The sequence below is a fragment of the Nanorana parkeri genome, unplaced genomic scaffold (genome assembly GCF_000935625.1).
Source record: "Nanorana parkeri isolate BGI_ZX_2015 unplaced genomic scaffold, ASM93562v1 scaffold49, whole genome shotgun sequence".
NCBI classification, from domain to species: Eukaryota; Metazoa; Chordata; class Amphibia; order Anura; family Dicroglossidae; genus Nanorana; species Nanorana parkeri.
Window position 1 is genome coordinate 1,781,253 of NW_017306317.1, and position 18,810 is coordinate 1,800,062.

The window sequence follows — 18,810 nt, forward strand, 5'->3', positions numbered from 1 at the left end:
AGTATACTGTATGCATGTGTGTGTAAACAAATATATATTTGTGCTACCATCGGATGGTCCTGATGTTCAAGTCGACCAACAGTTCGACTTGATTATCGACAGTTCATGTGTTTGGCGAACTTGTGCCTTGTGGGGCCCTGATTGGATAAAGCAATAATTTACCCAATCACAGCACAGTGCACTGTGAGAGCCATGATTGGGCAAAGTAATGATGACTTTGCCCAATCATGGCTCACACAGCTAAGTCCTGTCAGGTGCCAGACAAATGTAAACAGGTGGGTGGAGCTAGCTAGCTGTCACCACTAGCTTCACCCATTTGTTTATATTTTGCTGACATCTGTCAGAATGCCATTCTGCGGCGAGAGTTCGTCGCGAGTAGACGGGTCGGTCGGGCGTCGGGTTTAAAATTTTTTTTTCTATTTATTGTTTTGTTTTTTTTTATTTCGCAGAGTCGTCATTGTTGTGGACAATGCTGGATGTCGTGATTGACCCTACGATTACGTCGATGGATCAATTTAAAAAAAAAAAAAGACTTGTCAAAAACATGTCTTTTGTTTTTTTTCAATTAAAGGATTTTTTCAAAAGTCTGGTGTTTTTATTTACAATGTATATTAACCCTTTAGTGAATCGGTAGGGGTACAAGTACCCCTTACTCATTCACAAGGGGGGCCACCCTGATGTGAATAAGCCCCCCTGCCCAGGCCCCCACAACCAACGCCCCAGGGCTTTTGGAGAAGAGGCCCTTATCCTCGTCGGCATGGGGACAAGATGCTTTTCCAGGGGCGACCTTGAAAAAGCACCCTGGTAAGTCCCATAGATTTTCATTGAGTTTGAAGTTCGAGTTCGAACTTTTTCCATGTTCTTAAGTCCGAACTCAAACCAAACTCGGGTGTGTCCGGACCATCACTAGTAACAATGATGTTATATGATCTGGATGAAACTGAGCACATTGTCATTCGAATTTTCAATGGTCATAAAACTGTAAAATCCTGAAATGCTAATTTGTGCTCTCATCAACCTTATGTAGTCTTATTTTAATGTTACACAAATCATTTATGCAAACTTTATTTTTCCTTGAGTGCGTCACAATGTATTGTCAAACAGGGAATAAAGCTCTTCCAAAATACCCATAACTTCATTTCACACATTACCATTCTACTATGTTACATAAAAGCCACATTAATGTGATATAATTTTAATCGGCAGACTTTAATGATTATATTTTGTGATAAATATATAGGGGTGTAGAAATTATGTAAATGTTATGTTGAGAAAAATACTGGAAAATGCTTTTTCAATTCTTATGTACTAATTATTACGCCAAAAAAAACAAAATAATTAAAATTCAATCATATTAAAGTCATATCTGTTCCGAAAACAAATTATATATAATACGTTAGGGTAGACTACAAACACTAGAAGGTATACTGTGTGGAACTGAGGCATCAGCAAAAAAACTATGGGACTTACAGTGATTTAGGGAGAAAAAGGCTTGGGGATTCAAGTGGTTAAAGTGTTTCTAAGCCCATGAACAAAAATATAACATATTGCAGCTTACCAGTCCTTAGATGTGGTGGCTGAATTAGGTTTCTTTTTTTCAGGCTGTATTTCTTTATTTTCACCTGGTGATCCTTCCACACTTCCTGCCTTAGGATGGCAATACTTACTCACTGCACTGTATCAATGGAGAAGCAGCAATGTCACCATAGGCAGCTTGCTCCTGATTTTATCTACAGAATCCTTTCTCCTTTTCTATATTTCCATCACCTACAGAAGGGTGATCTTTAGTCCACAGCGGCAAACTGAATAAGGCTTCGAATTGCAGTGCAAGAGAGGCAGAATGCAAAGCAGCGGGCAAATATTGTTGTATTTGCAGATATGTAATGTATTTGTTTTCTGTTTTTTCCATAAACATTGTAATGTACATATTTATGCTCTTGTAAGGTACCGGATAATTTCATTGTACACATTACAACAATATATTTTGTGTCTTCAATCAGTTGTCTCCTATATTTTCACATATTAAATAAAATGTTGGCATGTAAGGCAATGAAAATTATGTAGTATATATAAACAAAGAGGTAAAGATGAAAACAGTCAACAGTGGAAACCTGTTCCAGAAGTGTATGATAAGGTAAACACTACATGACACTTGGGAGCCATGAGAGAGCTCTAGGAACTGCAGCCACAATAGGCCAATGTATGCGGAAGACTCAGCATGTGGGTGGGAATTCACTAGCTGAACTGTACATGAAGTAACTAATAGATAAGGTCCACAGTACAATGCACTCCCTGTCCCAACACTGTGACATGCAAATAACTTGATTGCCCATTTAAATCAAAGGAATAGTTCCACTCAGCAGATCATTCTTAGCGCCACTGCACTGAAAGCCAAGTTCTGTGCTATTATATGTTGTCCCAACACTGCAACATTTGTGTGATCAGAATGGGGAAAATGCCTAAGCTTCCTTTCACATCAAGTTTGCCACATTATACTTGGATGTTGGTTCTTTAATGAATACTCTATGTGTTGCCTTTTCTCTTGACTCATTAAAGACTTAGAAGCCAACTCCAGTCAAAAAAAAATGTATTTTTGCTTTGGATACAAATCGATAAAAAATACTTTTTCTTTTAGTGGATGTCAAACAGAACACGAAGGGAGATCTTGCTTCCTATCAGGTGTCAGACAGGACTATAAAGAGTGGCAATCCTTCTAGTGGGGAAACAAGAGAAAATATTTTCTAGCATTTTTTAGAAAACCTCTGTTAAATTTAATTGAAGTTTGCTGCTATTTTGAAAGAGCACTAGGAGAAAACAAAAATTGCATTTTATGTACAACTCGCCCATAAAAGAGAAAAGTAATGACAGAACTGTGCAGTTCATTGAACTGCTTTATATATATTGAACTAGATTACATTGGCTGTATTTATTGAATGATTGATTGATTGATTAAAATAAAAGGTACTAAAGCACAATTCAAGACATTGCAGTCAGTGCATGTTATCCAGTATCAGAAAAGATGTTTTACTAAACTAAGATGTGCATGAAGTCTTACAGGTTTTAAAATAAATATATAAATTCACTAAAGAGCAAGTTTTAAAGTCACTGAGCTATTGTGGATTTTACTAAAGTATATCTAGGTTCAAACTGTCAAGTTCAAAGAAAAACATGCAATTTCTAAAAATAATGGCTGAAGGGCTGGAAAGGTTGTGATTCCTCAGTTTTCTAGATACTAGTCCACATAGGCTTCAGTATCAAACAGATGATTCAAGCGGAGTTCCAAAAAAGACTATACTGACACCTTATTCTGGCAGGCTCTTCTGTGGAGCTGTTGCCCCAGCACAAGGTATGTGAGGAACTTTATGCTCAATTTTTTTAGGGAGTAAGAACATTGCTGCTTCTGTGAAATAGTAAAGGTGTCCATTAATGAAAAGGCTTTTGCATTACCTTCTCCATCTCCATAAAGTGGTGTGTATGACCTATGTGCCTTTCAACATTGGGCACCAGTGTTTTAGGATAGATTTCCGTGTTTCTGAGTTACCCTCTTAAAGCACCCATAGCTGCTGAAGGGCATATCAGCTTTTACATGATTTAAGTGAACACAGTTGTACCTTCATTAAGTTAAAGAAGTGTTCAGTTTGCAATTCCTTTACTAAATCAACCCCATTGTGTTTCATTAATACAAGTGCAGAAAAAAGCATTATGTGGGTAGATAATTATACTGGATAGTGGTTTAACTGGAGAATCCGTTGTAAGGTTTTTTTTTTGTATTTATAATTTTATCATACTTACATATAATTTGGTAGTTGTAAAAAGTCCAAATTCGATGTTTGGTGTTGATTCCTTTCATCAAGCAAATACAGCTTTACATACTTTAGTATGCTCTGTTTTTCATAGCTGTATTGAATGCTTAAGGAATGAAGAAGGAAATTGTATACATGATATCTTGTTGGGGATATGCAGCTGTTCACTAGCTACCGTAAATTTAACTTAGAAGGACGCTGCAAAATGTATTGTCATGGAGTTGCCAAATCATAAATAAACACTGCTGTAATTGCTTATAGGAGCCAGATGGAAAGAGGACAAGAGAGAAAGGCAAAACTAGGAAGAGGGTCTTTAAACAGAGCAGCTTGAGCATTATGTTATAAAAGATGTTCTGAGTGTTTTGACAGAGTAACTTGAGTGCAATGCCACCTCATTAAGCCCCACAAAACTGTGAAAGAGAAAGTTTTTGTGCTGAATAGCACAGAGTGAGGTCACCAGCTAATCTGACTTCATCACAACAAAAGACACTTGACTGATGAGAAAGCTCACTCCACTGGATGTCGACATTCCTTTACCTAAACTGGGCGTTCAGCCTTAAGAAAGACAATCTGTTCGTCTGACCGACACACATATCAAACAATGCCATGTGACTATCAAACCCCCAATCTCCCATGTGGATCACATAATGATTAACTGACCATTGAAATCTTTGGCTATGTCACATTAGCAGCACCTCTATGCTTCTCCATAAAAGTACAAAAGAACCATGACAATAGAATGCCCCAGCCAATATAAAATAATTAAGGTCAGTGATGATAAAAATTCACCTTATAAAAACTGGTTTGTGCAACTGTGTGGCAACAAATATATATTTAGAAAAGTAAAAAAAAAAAAAAAGCATCTGTCTTTGGAAAATTGCTTGGTAGGTATTCTATTTTCTGGAAGGCAATGCTTATATTCAGCAGTTTCAAAGGGCTCATCAGATCATAAATACTGTGTTTTTGAGAGCATGCTGTTTAACTACAGCAATTCAATAATACAGTGGAACCCCATTGTAATCAAAGTAGCCAAAGTGGAGTAACCATCCCCACTAACTACAACCCCCAATGTGTCTGTTTCCGTAGCTACTTTGTTGTATATATGAAGATAAGAGATCACTTTGTTCCAAAACACACTGTTCATATTTTATTATCATGCTGTCCTTGTAAAAGACTACATTTTCTAGCAGAAAATATTATTATTCCAATTGAAGATATCATATTAACTTCCTGTTCTTTTTTTTATCTCCCATCTCCCTAGGAATCTGCTGTTAAGACAACTATCAAAGACTAAATCAAGATCAAAGATCTTTTTACTTCTTCTTCTTATATTTATTTTACATCAAGGAATACTATACTTATTTTTTTTATTAAATAATACAAATATAAAGGTTTAAAAGATGCGACATTTGCAGAACTATGCCCAGCAAGGGTTGTGTATCTATTACATGATGCTATTGGAGTTTGCAGCTGGATTTGGAATTTCAAGTCAGCTGATGAAACAAGTGGATGATAAATCAGAGAATAAACTGTTGACACATCACCGACTGAAAAGAAGCTGGGTATGGAACCAGTTCTTTGTTCTGGAAGAATATACAGGAACAGACCCTCTGTATGTTGGCAAGGTAAGATGCTCAAAATAGCATGGGAAATAAATGATGTGGATTAGGCAACAAAAAAATGGAAAAGAAACAGGATGCTATGTATTCAACCATCCCCGCAGGAGTATTTTGCACATTTCATCTAATATGCCCAAGGAGATATTAAAGCTTATCTCTAGTCAAAATGTTTTTCTTTTTTTTCAGTTTTGAAAGGTTACAATTTATACAAGGTTTTTGTTACCTGTTGGGGAGATTTCCCATCATTCCTGAAGACAAAATGGGAAATAAGTGAAAATCTCTTCAAAGTGATGGAAAATACCCTCCTTGACTGTTGTGACCAGAAAAATTGCATATTCCAATGACAACTGTTACATTTTAGATTTCCCATCACTCCTTGTCCTAATGGCAGTGGTCATCAGGACAAATACAGTAGGTGAATCCCTTCAGTGGTGACACAGGCAGCTATAAAAATCTGACCAGAACTGAAAAAGAAGGTTTTGACAGAAAAAAAATAATATTCCTATTACCATGCACTATCAATTGTCTTTTTTGCCTAGCAGAGTAAATAAGTCTCGATTTTACAATAGCTTTTTTTTAGTTTTGGATAGAGTAGTAAAAGGTCTGAACCATTATCAGTTTTTTTTCTGTTCATGACCCATTGGGAAGATTTCCTATCAGAGATTTCCCTTCACTTCCAGTTCCAACAACATTAGTGAAAGAGAGTGGACAACTCTCTTTTAGCAAGGGAAAATACCCTTTTGAACACCATCACTTCATCTCTGCACTGTAAAGTTTTGAATTCTCCAAAACTTAGGTGTATTATTCTTTATATTACACCCAAGAGTGATAATTGCACACGGAATGCTTACTATAAAACTTTTATTATAATGGACAAAAAAATCAGCCTGTGAGTGGCTAGATATACACATCCATACAAAATGAGATGTAAACAAACAAGCAAACACAGATTTCTATGTACTAAAAGAGAATGACATAAAGTCTGGAAGCTGTTACCAGTAAAGGATAAGCAGAGGCCAAATGACTATGTCAGATCCTAAATCAAGTATAACAGCGAGCAGCACAGTAGTGACATCATTCATTTCACTTAAAATCTCCTAGCAGGCACAGGCAGCAGAGCCCTAGATGTTCTTACATTGCATGAGCCCACACATGAGATATATAGCCATGAGACTGTAGGCACACATACCAGAACAGAGCACCGCTACTTTTCAGGAGGAATTCCAGGTAAAAGGTAGAATTCTTAAGGATACTGTTTGAGCACAATTAATATTTCTAGATGTCTCCTGTAGCATAGTAAATCTCACTTTTGTGTTTAGAACCATTTTGTAGAGAGAGAGACAGAGAGAGTAGCACAATAGCAGTACAGGAAAATATCATCCAGCGGCAGGGGCAGCTTGCAGGTGAGTGGAGGAAGCACCCGTCCTATTCCACTATCTTTTGCGTGCAGGTCACTGCTATACCCCGAGCTGCTCAACATAGCTCAGCAATCTTGGCCTTTTTTGATACAAATGGTTTGAGAGGCTTAACCTATGGCACATCAAGTTAGAAAGAGGGTCAGCTCTGGGCTGCACGTAAGTCCGAGCATTAGCTTGAACCTTGTAGTTAATCTCCTAACCCCAACTATCCCAAGTGGCATCCTTGACCATGCAGGTGTCTTTTCTGCAGCTGCTAAATGGAAAGACAAAAAATCTCCCCCAATCACCCCTCCATACCCTATGCCTGAATACCAGCTTGGCAAAATTATTGGTTTAACAGCTGCTCCCATTCCAGCTGGTAGAGTCAGAGCCCTTTCACACGTTCATGGCATGTGCTGCACTACAGTGGCAGGTACCCAGCTGCCATTTATATGAACAGAAGGCCAAAACTGCCTTCCACCACATGGAAGGTTATATTTCTGTGTCACTGGACCATGCAGTCATCGGCAGGATCCACATGACCACAGACACATGGTCCAGCAAGCTTTACAGCACACTGAGTAAATTTAATGGTGGATGGGAAGAATGCAAGGTGGGGAACAGCACTGGAGGTGGTGGTTCTGCCTTGTGTCCAGCATCTTGGCGATGATGACAATGTCTTAGAGCCTATACAATGACCCAGGCAAAACATTGCCACGCTATAGCTGGCATGTCTAGAGGAAAGGGGCCACATTGAACCAGAGATTCTGCTCTGCAGGGACCTCACACTATCGTGTTCCAGGCAAGATAATGTGTGATAATGACACCAACCTGCTTTATGCCCTTTAGCAAAGAAATCTCACACATGTGCCTTACCTGGTACCCATAGTGAAAGGGTAGTGCAGCAGTCCATGCATAGGTACCCTGGCTTCCATGATGTCCTTGTTTATGCAGACCAACAGCAAGGGTGCCTGAGAGAAGCATATTGTGGACAGATGGTGACAAGGAGACAGATAGCATGCAGGGTAGCAGGCAGATTCAGGATCTGTATAATATTTCTCTAAAATAATACACTCTAACTATTTAATGATAAAAATTCCTTGTCTCCCCCTCTTACATTACTGCCCAATCAAGCTAGCAAGATAAATAATTTGCTGTGCATACTACCACATTATGGCTAAAAGCTCCTAGGGCCCCCTTTTTTGCAGTAAAGTTGAACTAAATTAAAAATGTTATTTAAAATGAAGGAAACCACAACTCACTATGTACCATGCATGGTGGTAATGTACTGTATGCACTGCAGTAACTCACATTACCACTACACAAGGTAACCCATTATCAGTGGAGCAGTAGGTTGTGGTGTCATTCATTTTGAAAGGCACACCAATGCACTTTTCAAATGCACGAGCGATGCAGTGCACATCAATGCACAGATAGAAACCATGCCTATATAAATGTGTTATAGTGAGGTGTATTGAAAAAAAGGAATGTCTTTTATTTGCTTTGTGGTGCATTGGCATTAAAATAAATGAGCTGCCTTAATTCAGCACATTAACACAAAAAATATAGTATGTTAACATTTGTGTGGTAACGCGCATCAGTGCTTGATAAATGCAAGATGAAGAAAAGTTTACAACTTTTTTACAACGTTTTAAGTTTACAACTTTAGCACATTTAGTTCCATCTGCCATGTAACATCACTGTGGGTGGGTCTTCATTTAGCTCAACACACAGTCTGTGCTTGTACAGGACCACATTAGCATGATCCTAAACCTAGACTGAAATCCAGATGTTACAAGCCTACTATTGGATTTATAGAAGCTGAAACTGTTAATTTTTATGAGCTTTTCTTCCAAAACCTGAATTTAAAAACATAAACCAGACACAGGTAACAATCTATTCGTTATGGCTTCTACAGTGCTAGAAACTAGTTTTGATTGTAGTTCTCCTTTACCCAGCAAAACATACATTTAGTTGTTCGTTTTGCTCCAATGGGGCAATTACGTCATTATACTACGAGCTTTTAGATTATGTTATGGTATGCAGTCAGTATAGTTCCAGGCTATTTGGTTGTGACAGTTGCTAATTACTATCATGCTAATTTCAGTCTGGTGGAATGGCAGTGTACTTCCTCTTGTAATAATGAACATGCTTCCTGCAGAGAAGGATTAATTTGTTAGCTTACGTTGAAAAAGCTGTGTTTTGTTTTTTTAACCAAGTGCATAAATTAATGATGGAATTCTACTCCATGTTTCTTAGTGACTTGTTTAGAATTGGATCTTAATCATTACAATAGACTAATTAAAACCTTCACTTAATAAGCCACACACCACACAAGGGAACATTGTTCACTGTGTATTTTCAAGTGACTACTTAGAATGAATTAAGAAAAAATTAGCATAGGCCTCATCTTTGCACCTGCTGCTTCTTTTCAGTGCAAAAACATAATGGAGCAGGCCCTTTCTGTGCAGGCCTAGTTTCAGAAATCATATTTTGAATGTTACTCCAACTGGATGAGCATTTCGTCCTGCCTGGGTAATACATTATATTATCTAAAACATGTATTTTTAAAAGTTTTGGGGAAAAAAGTGTATGACCAAAAAAACATGGTTTACCCATATGGCAAGCATCTCTTTTGAATTTGACGCAGCTGTGCGTGGTTCCACCAACACAGTCATGTCATCCATTCACAGATATATTCACAGGTATAGGGATTAGCAGATCTCAAATTTATGGTTCATAGATTACTTCCTTCCCATAACTGAAGGTCCCTACCTCTGTATGGACCTGGGGCTGAAGGAGCAGTTTGCAGGAGTTTGCACATTGCACCCACAATCCACTGATCACAGTTGCAGTGGTTTGCCGGCTCCAATGTAAACAAATTAATAAATGCACAAATCTGTTCTTTCATTAATGTGTGTGCATTTATTATCTTTTTTTTTTAGTGGACAATGCCTAAAGTTTATTAAAGTTAATTAAAATCAAATTTCCAGGTCTGCTACTTTAGTGTGACTCCTTCCCTATCTACTACAAAAAAAGAAAAACATCTTTGGGGAAACATATTAGTTAATATATTCTCCTTACTATGCTTCTGCTAGGGGCACTTAGGCATTGGTGATGTCCCTATCCTACCGATGAGATCCCCAGAAATGTGTATTAATCCAAACCTTGTGAGAAGATACACTGTGCTGTTGTATCGTCTTGCAAGATTTAGGCTACTTAGCATTCCACTGGGCTCATTTCAGCCCTTGCCTATGCACTTACTGCTGTTTGATCTTTGTATAGCCACGCTTTAACTGGAAAAAGAGCCAAATACATCAGTGGAAGGATCTTTGTACTTTGTTCCTTGCCTACTGTTTAATAAAATGCATTCTATGGATATTCACAAAACATTTTCTAGATGTAGGTGACAAGATCAGTGCAGTCAGATCTTTGCTGGTGTCCAGTCACCAGTCATTGGCCTATGACCAGTTTAGACAACTGGTGTTTATTGTAACCTAGTTTGCTATAATTTGATTTTGCACTCTTTATACAGGCAGTGAAAAGTATGCAATGATCTTAACATTTCCCATGCTAGGCAAACTAACATTTCAGATTTAAAGGAGGCAGAGCAAGCAGTCTGTACTTATCTTTTCCATGCTCTCCCTTTACTCTACTAGAGGTTCCTGAAGTCTTGTTTAACTTTCAACTTTCAGAGAAAGGTGTACAAATCTGTTTTCTCTCCCCCCCCCAGTGCCACGTGACAGCACCCAGCCCTGGCAGAGGACTGTTCAGGCACCAAACACTGCATTGTGGGGAAGTTAAGGCTTGTGACAATAGACATCAACACCAGATGATTAAATGAATTATAGATATGCAATACATATAAAAAGAAACAGGTAGGAGGATTATACAACATCTTCAGCATTAAGTCATATCTCGGACACATATCCATGGGTGGGGAAACCCCAACTATTTCTGATACTATTGTTATTGTGACCTTGTATAGTCACCCATACTATAATGAGTAACAAGCTAATTAGTAATATAATACATTGTGGTAACATAACTTTAACATCCTTTGCCACATATCTCAGGAAACTAAAAGAGAACCTTGTAGGTCACAGTCCAGGCATTAGGTCATCTTATCAGGAGGTAGGGGAAGATTCACAATTTCTCCGTTACCTAAAAGTACCAAAGCAGTTCATCAATAAGTAGTGAGTGGATTTGTGTAGCATGTGAGTGTAAGTAATAGGCTGTTTGTAGTGCCACCTGTAAAATGAACATATTACTTTGTCTACTGTGGGAAAAGTACAGGTTTGCTTAAAATTGACTGAAATGTTGATTTTTATTTTCACTTTTCAGCTTCACTCAGACATGGATGAAGGTGATGGCTCGATAAAATATATTCTGTCTGGTGATGGGGCAGGAACCATGTTTACAATTGATGACACTACAGGTGATATTCATGCAATACAGCGACTGGATCGTGAAGAGAGGGCCCAATATACTCTCAGAGCCCAGGCTTTGGACAGAAAAACTAGCAGGCCTATGGAGCCAGAATCAGAATTTATTATTAAGATTCAAGATATTAATGACAATGAACCTAAATTCCTAGATGGACCATATACAGCTTCTGTACCAGAAATGTCTCCAGTAGGGATGTGTGTACAAAGTATTCACTTCTTTAGATTGTGTATATACTGTAATATATATATATATAGAGAGAGAGAGAGAGAGAGCGAGAGAGAGAGAGAGAATAAGGATATATTGTCCAAACTAAATTCAAAGCATACTGAGTACAGGTACACTATATGCAAGAACACAAGTCAATTAGAAGACTACGGTCTTTGTAGGTATGTGGGGTAGCTCACCAGCAAGAAGGATTTCCATGACATGATGACATGGATGAGTCATATAACTGACAATTGCTATTTAAACCCCTCTAATAACCAGTAGGTAGATGAACTCTCTAACATCTACCAAAAATAGGAAGATTACATTTAAGTTCCCTGATCCCTGACTGATCATGACACTTTGGAATTGCATTTCTTAAGCAGTTGATGATGTTTACTTTGCAAGGTCAATCTGTACTTTGCATGGGAATTTTCCTTTAGTTTAGAAAATGTGGTGAAAATTCCTTTTGCAAAAATGCCCAACCACATTCAAGGAGAATGAAAGAAAAAAAAAACAAACATATTTTTGTTTGCATGTGATTGGATGATGGAAGTCAGAGCTCCCCCTCATTCTCTAAGCTAATTGGAAATGCCCTTACAAAGTAAAAATTCCCTTTGCTAAGTGAACAGACTATTTGTCTCTTACCCTTTTTGGTTTGATTAATTTAAAGAGCCTTTTTCATATACATTTTGGGAAATGATTTGTTTGAAGCATCCAATCACATGCAGAAAAATGTCCATTTTGATCCTGCTGCACTTGGAGGATTGGATATTTAAAATAAACAAAGGATCACTGGGATAAAGTGAAATGCTGCTTCAGTAAGTAAACCCTTGGATTAATTCCATCTTTGAGACTGTGGTGTAGAAATTGCCAGAACAGCATAGCTGAAAAGTGTGTACATTAGTCTCTGTGCAATCTCTAATTCTAGCTGTAGCATCATGTATTAATTGCTGGGAATATATTGATTTTAATTAGCATTCCTGGCTGGATTTATGGGAGGGTAATTAAAAGCCAAACTCTGGGATGATAAGATGATTAGCAACATCAGGATATAACCAGCAACTTCATCTACAATATACATGCAGAATTAAGTGGTAATTGGAGAAGTATAATAATAATCTATACTGGTCCTCAAATGTAATATGTCTGTAATTTAAAAAATAACACTTTATAATGGCCCTCATGTGCTAATAATTTATCATTTAGGAAATAATTGCCACTGTACAAAAAGGTTTATACAACTACATAAGCTTTAGTTTTTATCAAATTGAACTCTTCATTCTGAAACATCATCGTAGCAATAGCACCTACTATTCTGTTAAATGACCTTAAGTCTATCAGTAAAACCAAACAAACAAACAATCAGATTTAATCTTTCATGTCTAAGGAAGTATATAGGTAATTGTATAAAACAGTCAATATTGTCTTAGATGCACCACAACCTTAATCTAAATATCACAGGAATTCTAAATGGAAACCTGGGACGTTTCAGGTGCCATTTCAAAGGATTCACACATACACATCTCTTATTTTGTATAAAAATGTTTCTCTTTTATTATACACAAAAGAGATTCTAAAAAACAATATCATACAAACTTGGGTACTTATGTTTATATTCTTATATGGCACACATATATCCCACATCTACCAATGAGTATTGGGTGGTAAAAAACACAATGAATGATAGGTGAATTAATGACAGGTATGAATCACTGGGGTCAGTAAAATATACCCTAAATCAACACTTTATTTTTAGACCACTAAAACCAATGATAATGAAAGATAAATGGGCCTTTTCATAAATAGAATTCACTAACAAGTTTCCCATTGCATGTCAACAAATATTAATGGCTAAAATTGGCAAAATAAAAAAAATGCAAAACATCTCTGTAAGAAATGCAAATATCTACATGTTTTATCCATTAAAAAACACAGCAAGCAGATAAAAATATATGTTAATCTGCCAACAAAATCCATTGAACATCTAACTTCCTGTGCCATTGCTGCTTGGAGATCCCAAGCTGTGTTATTAGCCCTACCCAGTTCTCCCCTGCTGCACTGCTGAGTTCCACCCCCATATGTTATGGAGATGAGAAGAGAGGGAGGTGGTCTTTATTCAAGCAAACGAGAGTTGGGAATGTCTGATTACAGTATGGCAGAGGCACAGGAAATTAGGAGCACACTGCATTTTTGGCAGATCAACTGGTATTTTTCTGTACATGCAGTGTTTTTAACCATCTCCGGGCCGGCCGTAGTAAAAAAACGGCCGGCCCAAGCTCTCTAGATCTGAGCGGGCGTCTTTAGACGTCCGCTCAGACACGCAGAATACTGAAAAATGGCCTGGCCAGGAAGGGGGTCTAAACACCTGGTCTTGAAGTGGTTAAAAGAGATAGTGGGGAAATGTGTGTTGTGGAGATGTACTGCATTTTTTTTTTTTTTTTTTTTGCCTAAACATACCTTTAATGGTTAAAATTGGTGTAGTCAAAAATTGGTACACTAATGAACAGAATTGGGGACCATTTTGTAAACATGCTCAAACTTCAGGATCCAAGGTTTTGGGTTTTGTTTCCAGACTGCTCCACTATACTCTGCCACATTGTAGATAACTACTTTTTTTTTTTTTTTTTTGACTGAAGACGACAGGTCTACCTTACCCATAAAAAATCAAAACCATAATGTTAAACAAGTCACAATGCAACAACTTTACTGAATTTAGGAACTATATTTTCATTGGCATGCTGTATTTGAATTGCAAGCCCATATAGCACATATTTCTTCATGTGAGCATAAAAATGTAAAGTTGTCACCAATATCTCAAGGATAGGACATGTGGCAAAAAGCTTAATTATAATAACAATAAAAGACGATTTGCATTCATAACACAACCAGGCATGGAAAAAGAGTGATGTACTGAAATTAAAGGGATTCATAGCAAGGAGAACAGGTGGCTAAAACAGCCATCATATTGGCTATGAATAGTAAATGCAATATATAAAGGGACATGGAAACATTAATAGCCTTGTGCTGCTTATCTCTTAGAATTGTTTCTTCATTATATTGTTAGGATACATTAGTGGAATGGAAGATGTGTCTGGCAATTAATCTTCCACTGACAGGTGGTTAAACAGTTAGTGTTGCTGTCATTATGCAAACTTTGAAAGCCTTTTTTTTATTATTGGAGAATCTAAATGAGATTTCTCAGCTCTTAATTTAAAAAGGTCACTGTTTTCCATTTTTGTTAGGTACCTCTATTATCCAAGTGTCAGCAACAGATGCAGATGATCCTACCTATGGAAGTAGCGCAAGGGTGGTATACAGTATTCTGCAAGGGCAGCCATACTTCTCTGTGGACTCCAAAACAGGTATTTATGCAGGGTACTTAATGTGTTTGGTTCAGCAGAAACTAGATTTGTTTTGTTGTTGAATCAATTTCCTTCATTTTTTATTGTTAATACATACTTAGATTTTGATTTGTGCAGTAAGAATATCTAAAACTTAATTTACATCAGCAAGTGTTTCCTTTACATGGACGTTTCTGTATCTTTACAAATCTTGCAAAAAAAAAACCAGGATGCTTTTTATTTTTTATTATTAAAAATGTTGGGGAAATATTCGGGGTCTAAACAGTCCCCTGATATTTCCCTTATAACCTGTTGCCGTCCGCCCGTTGCAAAAAAACGGACGGACAGCGGACTCGCATTTGCGGGTTGCCGTCTCCAGGCGGCATTTTTTCTCTGCTCGCGCGCACACCCCAGGGCGCACATGCACGGGCAGAAAAAGCCTGTTCAATGCAAAGAGCCGTTACCGGCTGTTTCACATACACACGATCGGCGGCTCCATAGCCTGGCTGTGTGACCCCCCTCAAGTGCCGCCTCCCCCCTCCTGACCCCTCACTCACTTCAATCCCGGGATCTGCTGCCACATCTGCGGCCCGGGACCGGCTCAGGAGGGCGTCAGGAGGTAAGATGGAAGGGAGGTCAGCATCTTCCTCCTTGCTGACCTCCCTCCGTGCTGTGAATGCAGAAGTGATGTGTATTACATCACTTCAGCATTCACCTGTCAGTCATCTGGCTGCTATAGCCAGAGAGAAGAAGCTGATGAAGCAGATCTGTGCTTCATCAGCTTCTCTTGGGGTCCCCAGGTGACATTAGGGGTCTTAGAGAACCCTAATGTCTCCATAAAGAGGACCTGTCAGTGTGCCTTTGCTATTATATAGGGGGATTATCCCCCTACGTAATAGCAATAACAATAAGTGTTAAAAACAAAACATAAAAAGAGTAAAAAAATACATAAAAGTCATAAAAAACGTTTTTTTTAAACCCCAACATTTTTAAGTCCCCCACCCCCACATTTCCGCACATATAAACATAAATACGCGTTCCCGACACCAGCATGCAAAAATTACAATTGCGCTACACATTTTACATATCGTCGCGAACGTCGTAGTGAGAGCAATCATTTTAGGTTTATCAATCACTTATCTATCACACATGGCAAACTTCGCTCAAACATTGAGAGTGATCAGTTGATTGGTCTACTGTATGTGGTGACAATATTTTCCTCATGCCCTACTTTTCGGTTTCTCACCTTATGTATTTATATATCAAACTTTGGGATTCTACACTTCCTGCCTTCTTTCTTCTTTTCATTTTCTGGGAACATTTTTAGATTAAAACAAACGTGTTACTAGATTTAGCTTTATGTCTGGAATTCAGGTTTAACAAAGCAGGAGTTTCATTTTTATTTATATCAATTTCAGATTACTAGTTCTTCTTTTGTTACATTTAGTTTTATAGCGAAGGATAAGAAAAGTGCCAGTGAAAACCCCCTCCAAAGTTACAAAAAAAAAAATCAAAAAGTTAAATCAAAATAAAATATACCACGCAGCCCCCAATTTACCCCAAAAAAGTATGTACTACGATGGGATGAAAAAAACACCTCAAAAGTGGGCTGCACATCTAATATAAATATATTAAAAACAAACTTCACTGTAACAAAGAAATTTGTTTTTTTTCCCCCAAACATTAACCACAACAACTATACAACTACCCTAATCTATAAAAGGTTAAAAACTATAGTGGGGCCCCATCTAACAAGAGCATTACTTCAAAAAGTACTCAGTATATGAACATGCCATGGTGTGCTTCTCTCCAAAACTAAAAAGATTAGTACAAATCTATTCTATGGTCTATGAGTGTATACGCATAAAAGGAACTATACCTACTAAGAAAACAATTCTGTCCCCTAGCAGTTGGTAATGAAACACATATATATTGATTAAATGGATTCCATATCATATTACATTTTGCAGAATTAATAAAAAAAATATTTAGCCACTTGGTATACAGTATATACTATGCATGTGTATTCATTCTTAAAGTTGTAACAGTTAGAAAAGGGATAGATGCTATATATTAAATCATCAAACTGGGCTGACACTCAATAAGTGGTCTATGTATATCCGTAGAGAATGTGTGCCATGGTAGGAAAAAATAAATGCACAGTATATGCCCAAGTGGTGTAATTGGAAAATTTACATCAATTATACAATCAATAAGAAAGCCTACACATTTTTTATAAGTACAAGTTCCAGGAACAGGCTTATAATGTGCATGATTGCAGTGTGTACTGATAATTTGTAAACATTACCTTGGGAAAATATATATATATATATATCTATTTAGAAAACATCTTGTACTCAGGGTTCCAGCGTGCAAAAATATGAACAGCCACAGAGGAGCAATTGGTGAAAACCTCCACAAGGAACAGTTTTGGGGTGAACAGGATCACCCCAAAATGTTTGATTATATTCATAATGACCTAAAAGGAGAATAACAGAAAGCATGCACCTAGTTCTGTCCATTGATATGTTTCATACCGTGTTTCCCCGAAAATAAGACACTGTCTTATATTTTTTATTGGGCTCAAAAAAACACACTAGGGGGTCTATTCACTAAGCTGCCGAGGGCAGCCGAGTGAATGACCGATCTGAAGTGAAGTGAGCCGAACACTGTTCGGCTATTCACTTCAGGCTGGTACGGCTGATTTCAGCCGTATATCGGCTGAAATCAGCCGTACATCGGCTTGCTTCGCGTGGCTTCCGGTCGGCCGAACATGCTCAAAAAAAGACACAGCAGTGTTTCTCTCCTTGGCGGCCGGGAGCAGGAGACTCCCGGGGTGCCAGTGAGAGTTAGCTGTTTGGAGATTAGTGTCCCTGGTTAGTAGATAACCAGGGACGCTGATCTCTCTGAAAGTGGCCGGAGCCTGCCGTAAGATCACGGCTGGCTCCGCCCAGCTGTCAGAAGCAGGCTGTCAGCCAGCTTCGGCTTTCAGCATGGCTCAGCCGAGCCGATGCATATGCGTCCGGCTCGGCTGAGCCGCTTGGCCATGATCGGGAGCTGTACGGGCTATTGGGAATAGCCCGTACAGCACCCCTTCGGTTCTACTGAACCGAAGGGGTCCTGGGGCCAAAGCTATCCGAAGGATCGGCTGAAGCTACGGCCAAATCCTTCGTGAATAGACCCCTAGGTCTTATTTTTGGGGTAGATCTTATATTTTTTTTAATGTATACCAATCCACACTTATTCATGTACAACAGTCTGCATGTATTCATGTACAAAAATATGGTGATCAGGGCAATCAGGGGTGTCGTACCTTTCCAAGAGCAATTTGTTAACCAATCGCTGGCCAGAATGAGCGAAGCGCACTTTCACTATTGATTCCTCACAGACGGAGTGCATTTGGTATCACTCTGCCTGTGACAGGAGGCGGCGCTATTGAGGAAGCATCGGCTTATGCAGCTCTGCTCCCTCTGTGTCAGGGACCCAGGAGGGCCGTTCCTTGTCAGGTTCGCAGGCGAGGGGATCCGGCACGTGTAGCTCCTCCTCCTCCCCCTGGCAGGGCATCTGATGCTGGTGTGGCCAGTGCGCGTGCGGGGGTCACGTGCCGGGTGCGCGTGCGCGGTACGCAAGCCGCGCACGCATGCGCGGACGAGCGAGCATAGTGCACGCACGCGCCATTCCATGCCACAGGTGCTACTCAGGCATGGGGAGGACTTCAGCCTTCACCACTGGCCCTCAGCCTTGTGACTGGACTCTGACAGGGGAAGCTTCCTGGTTGCCTTGACAGCCAGGGGGCGGTACTGGGTTCCCTGATTATTTAAAGCTGGTCAGAGCCTTGACTCATTGCTGAGTTATTCTACCTCATGGTGAACACCCAGCTCCCTCCTGTGAACCCGTTGTTTGATTTGACTTCCCGGCTACCGACCCTTTTGCTTGACCCTTCGACTACGATTTCTGCTGCCCGCCACGACCCGGAACTGGACCTGACTCCCCG

The 18,810-nt window shown here is 38.9% G+C and overlaps 1 protein-coding gene across 1 annotated transcript in view; it reads left to right on the forward strand.

Annotated features, from left to right (window-relative positions):
- The window catches only part of CDH20 (cadherin 20), an 81,230-nt gene that overhangs the window by 15,991 nt on the left and 46,429 nt on the right, over positions 1-18,810 (forward strand). The window contains exons 2-4 of the mRNA XM_018574122.1: positions 5,065-5,428; positions 11,164-11,464; positions 14,718-14,837. Coding sequence (XP_018429624.1) covers positions 5,204-5,428; positions 11,164-11,464; positions 14,718-14,837 — 646 coding nt within the window. The 5' untranslated portion in view covers positions 5,065-5,203. The remainder of the gene's footprint in view (positions 1-5,064; positions 5,429-11,163; positions 11,465-14,717; positions 14,838-18,810) is intronic.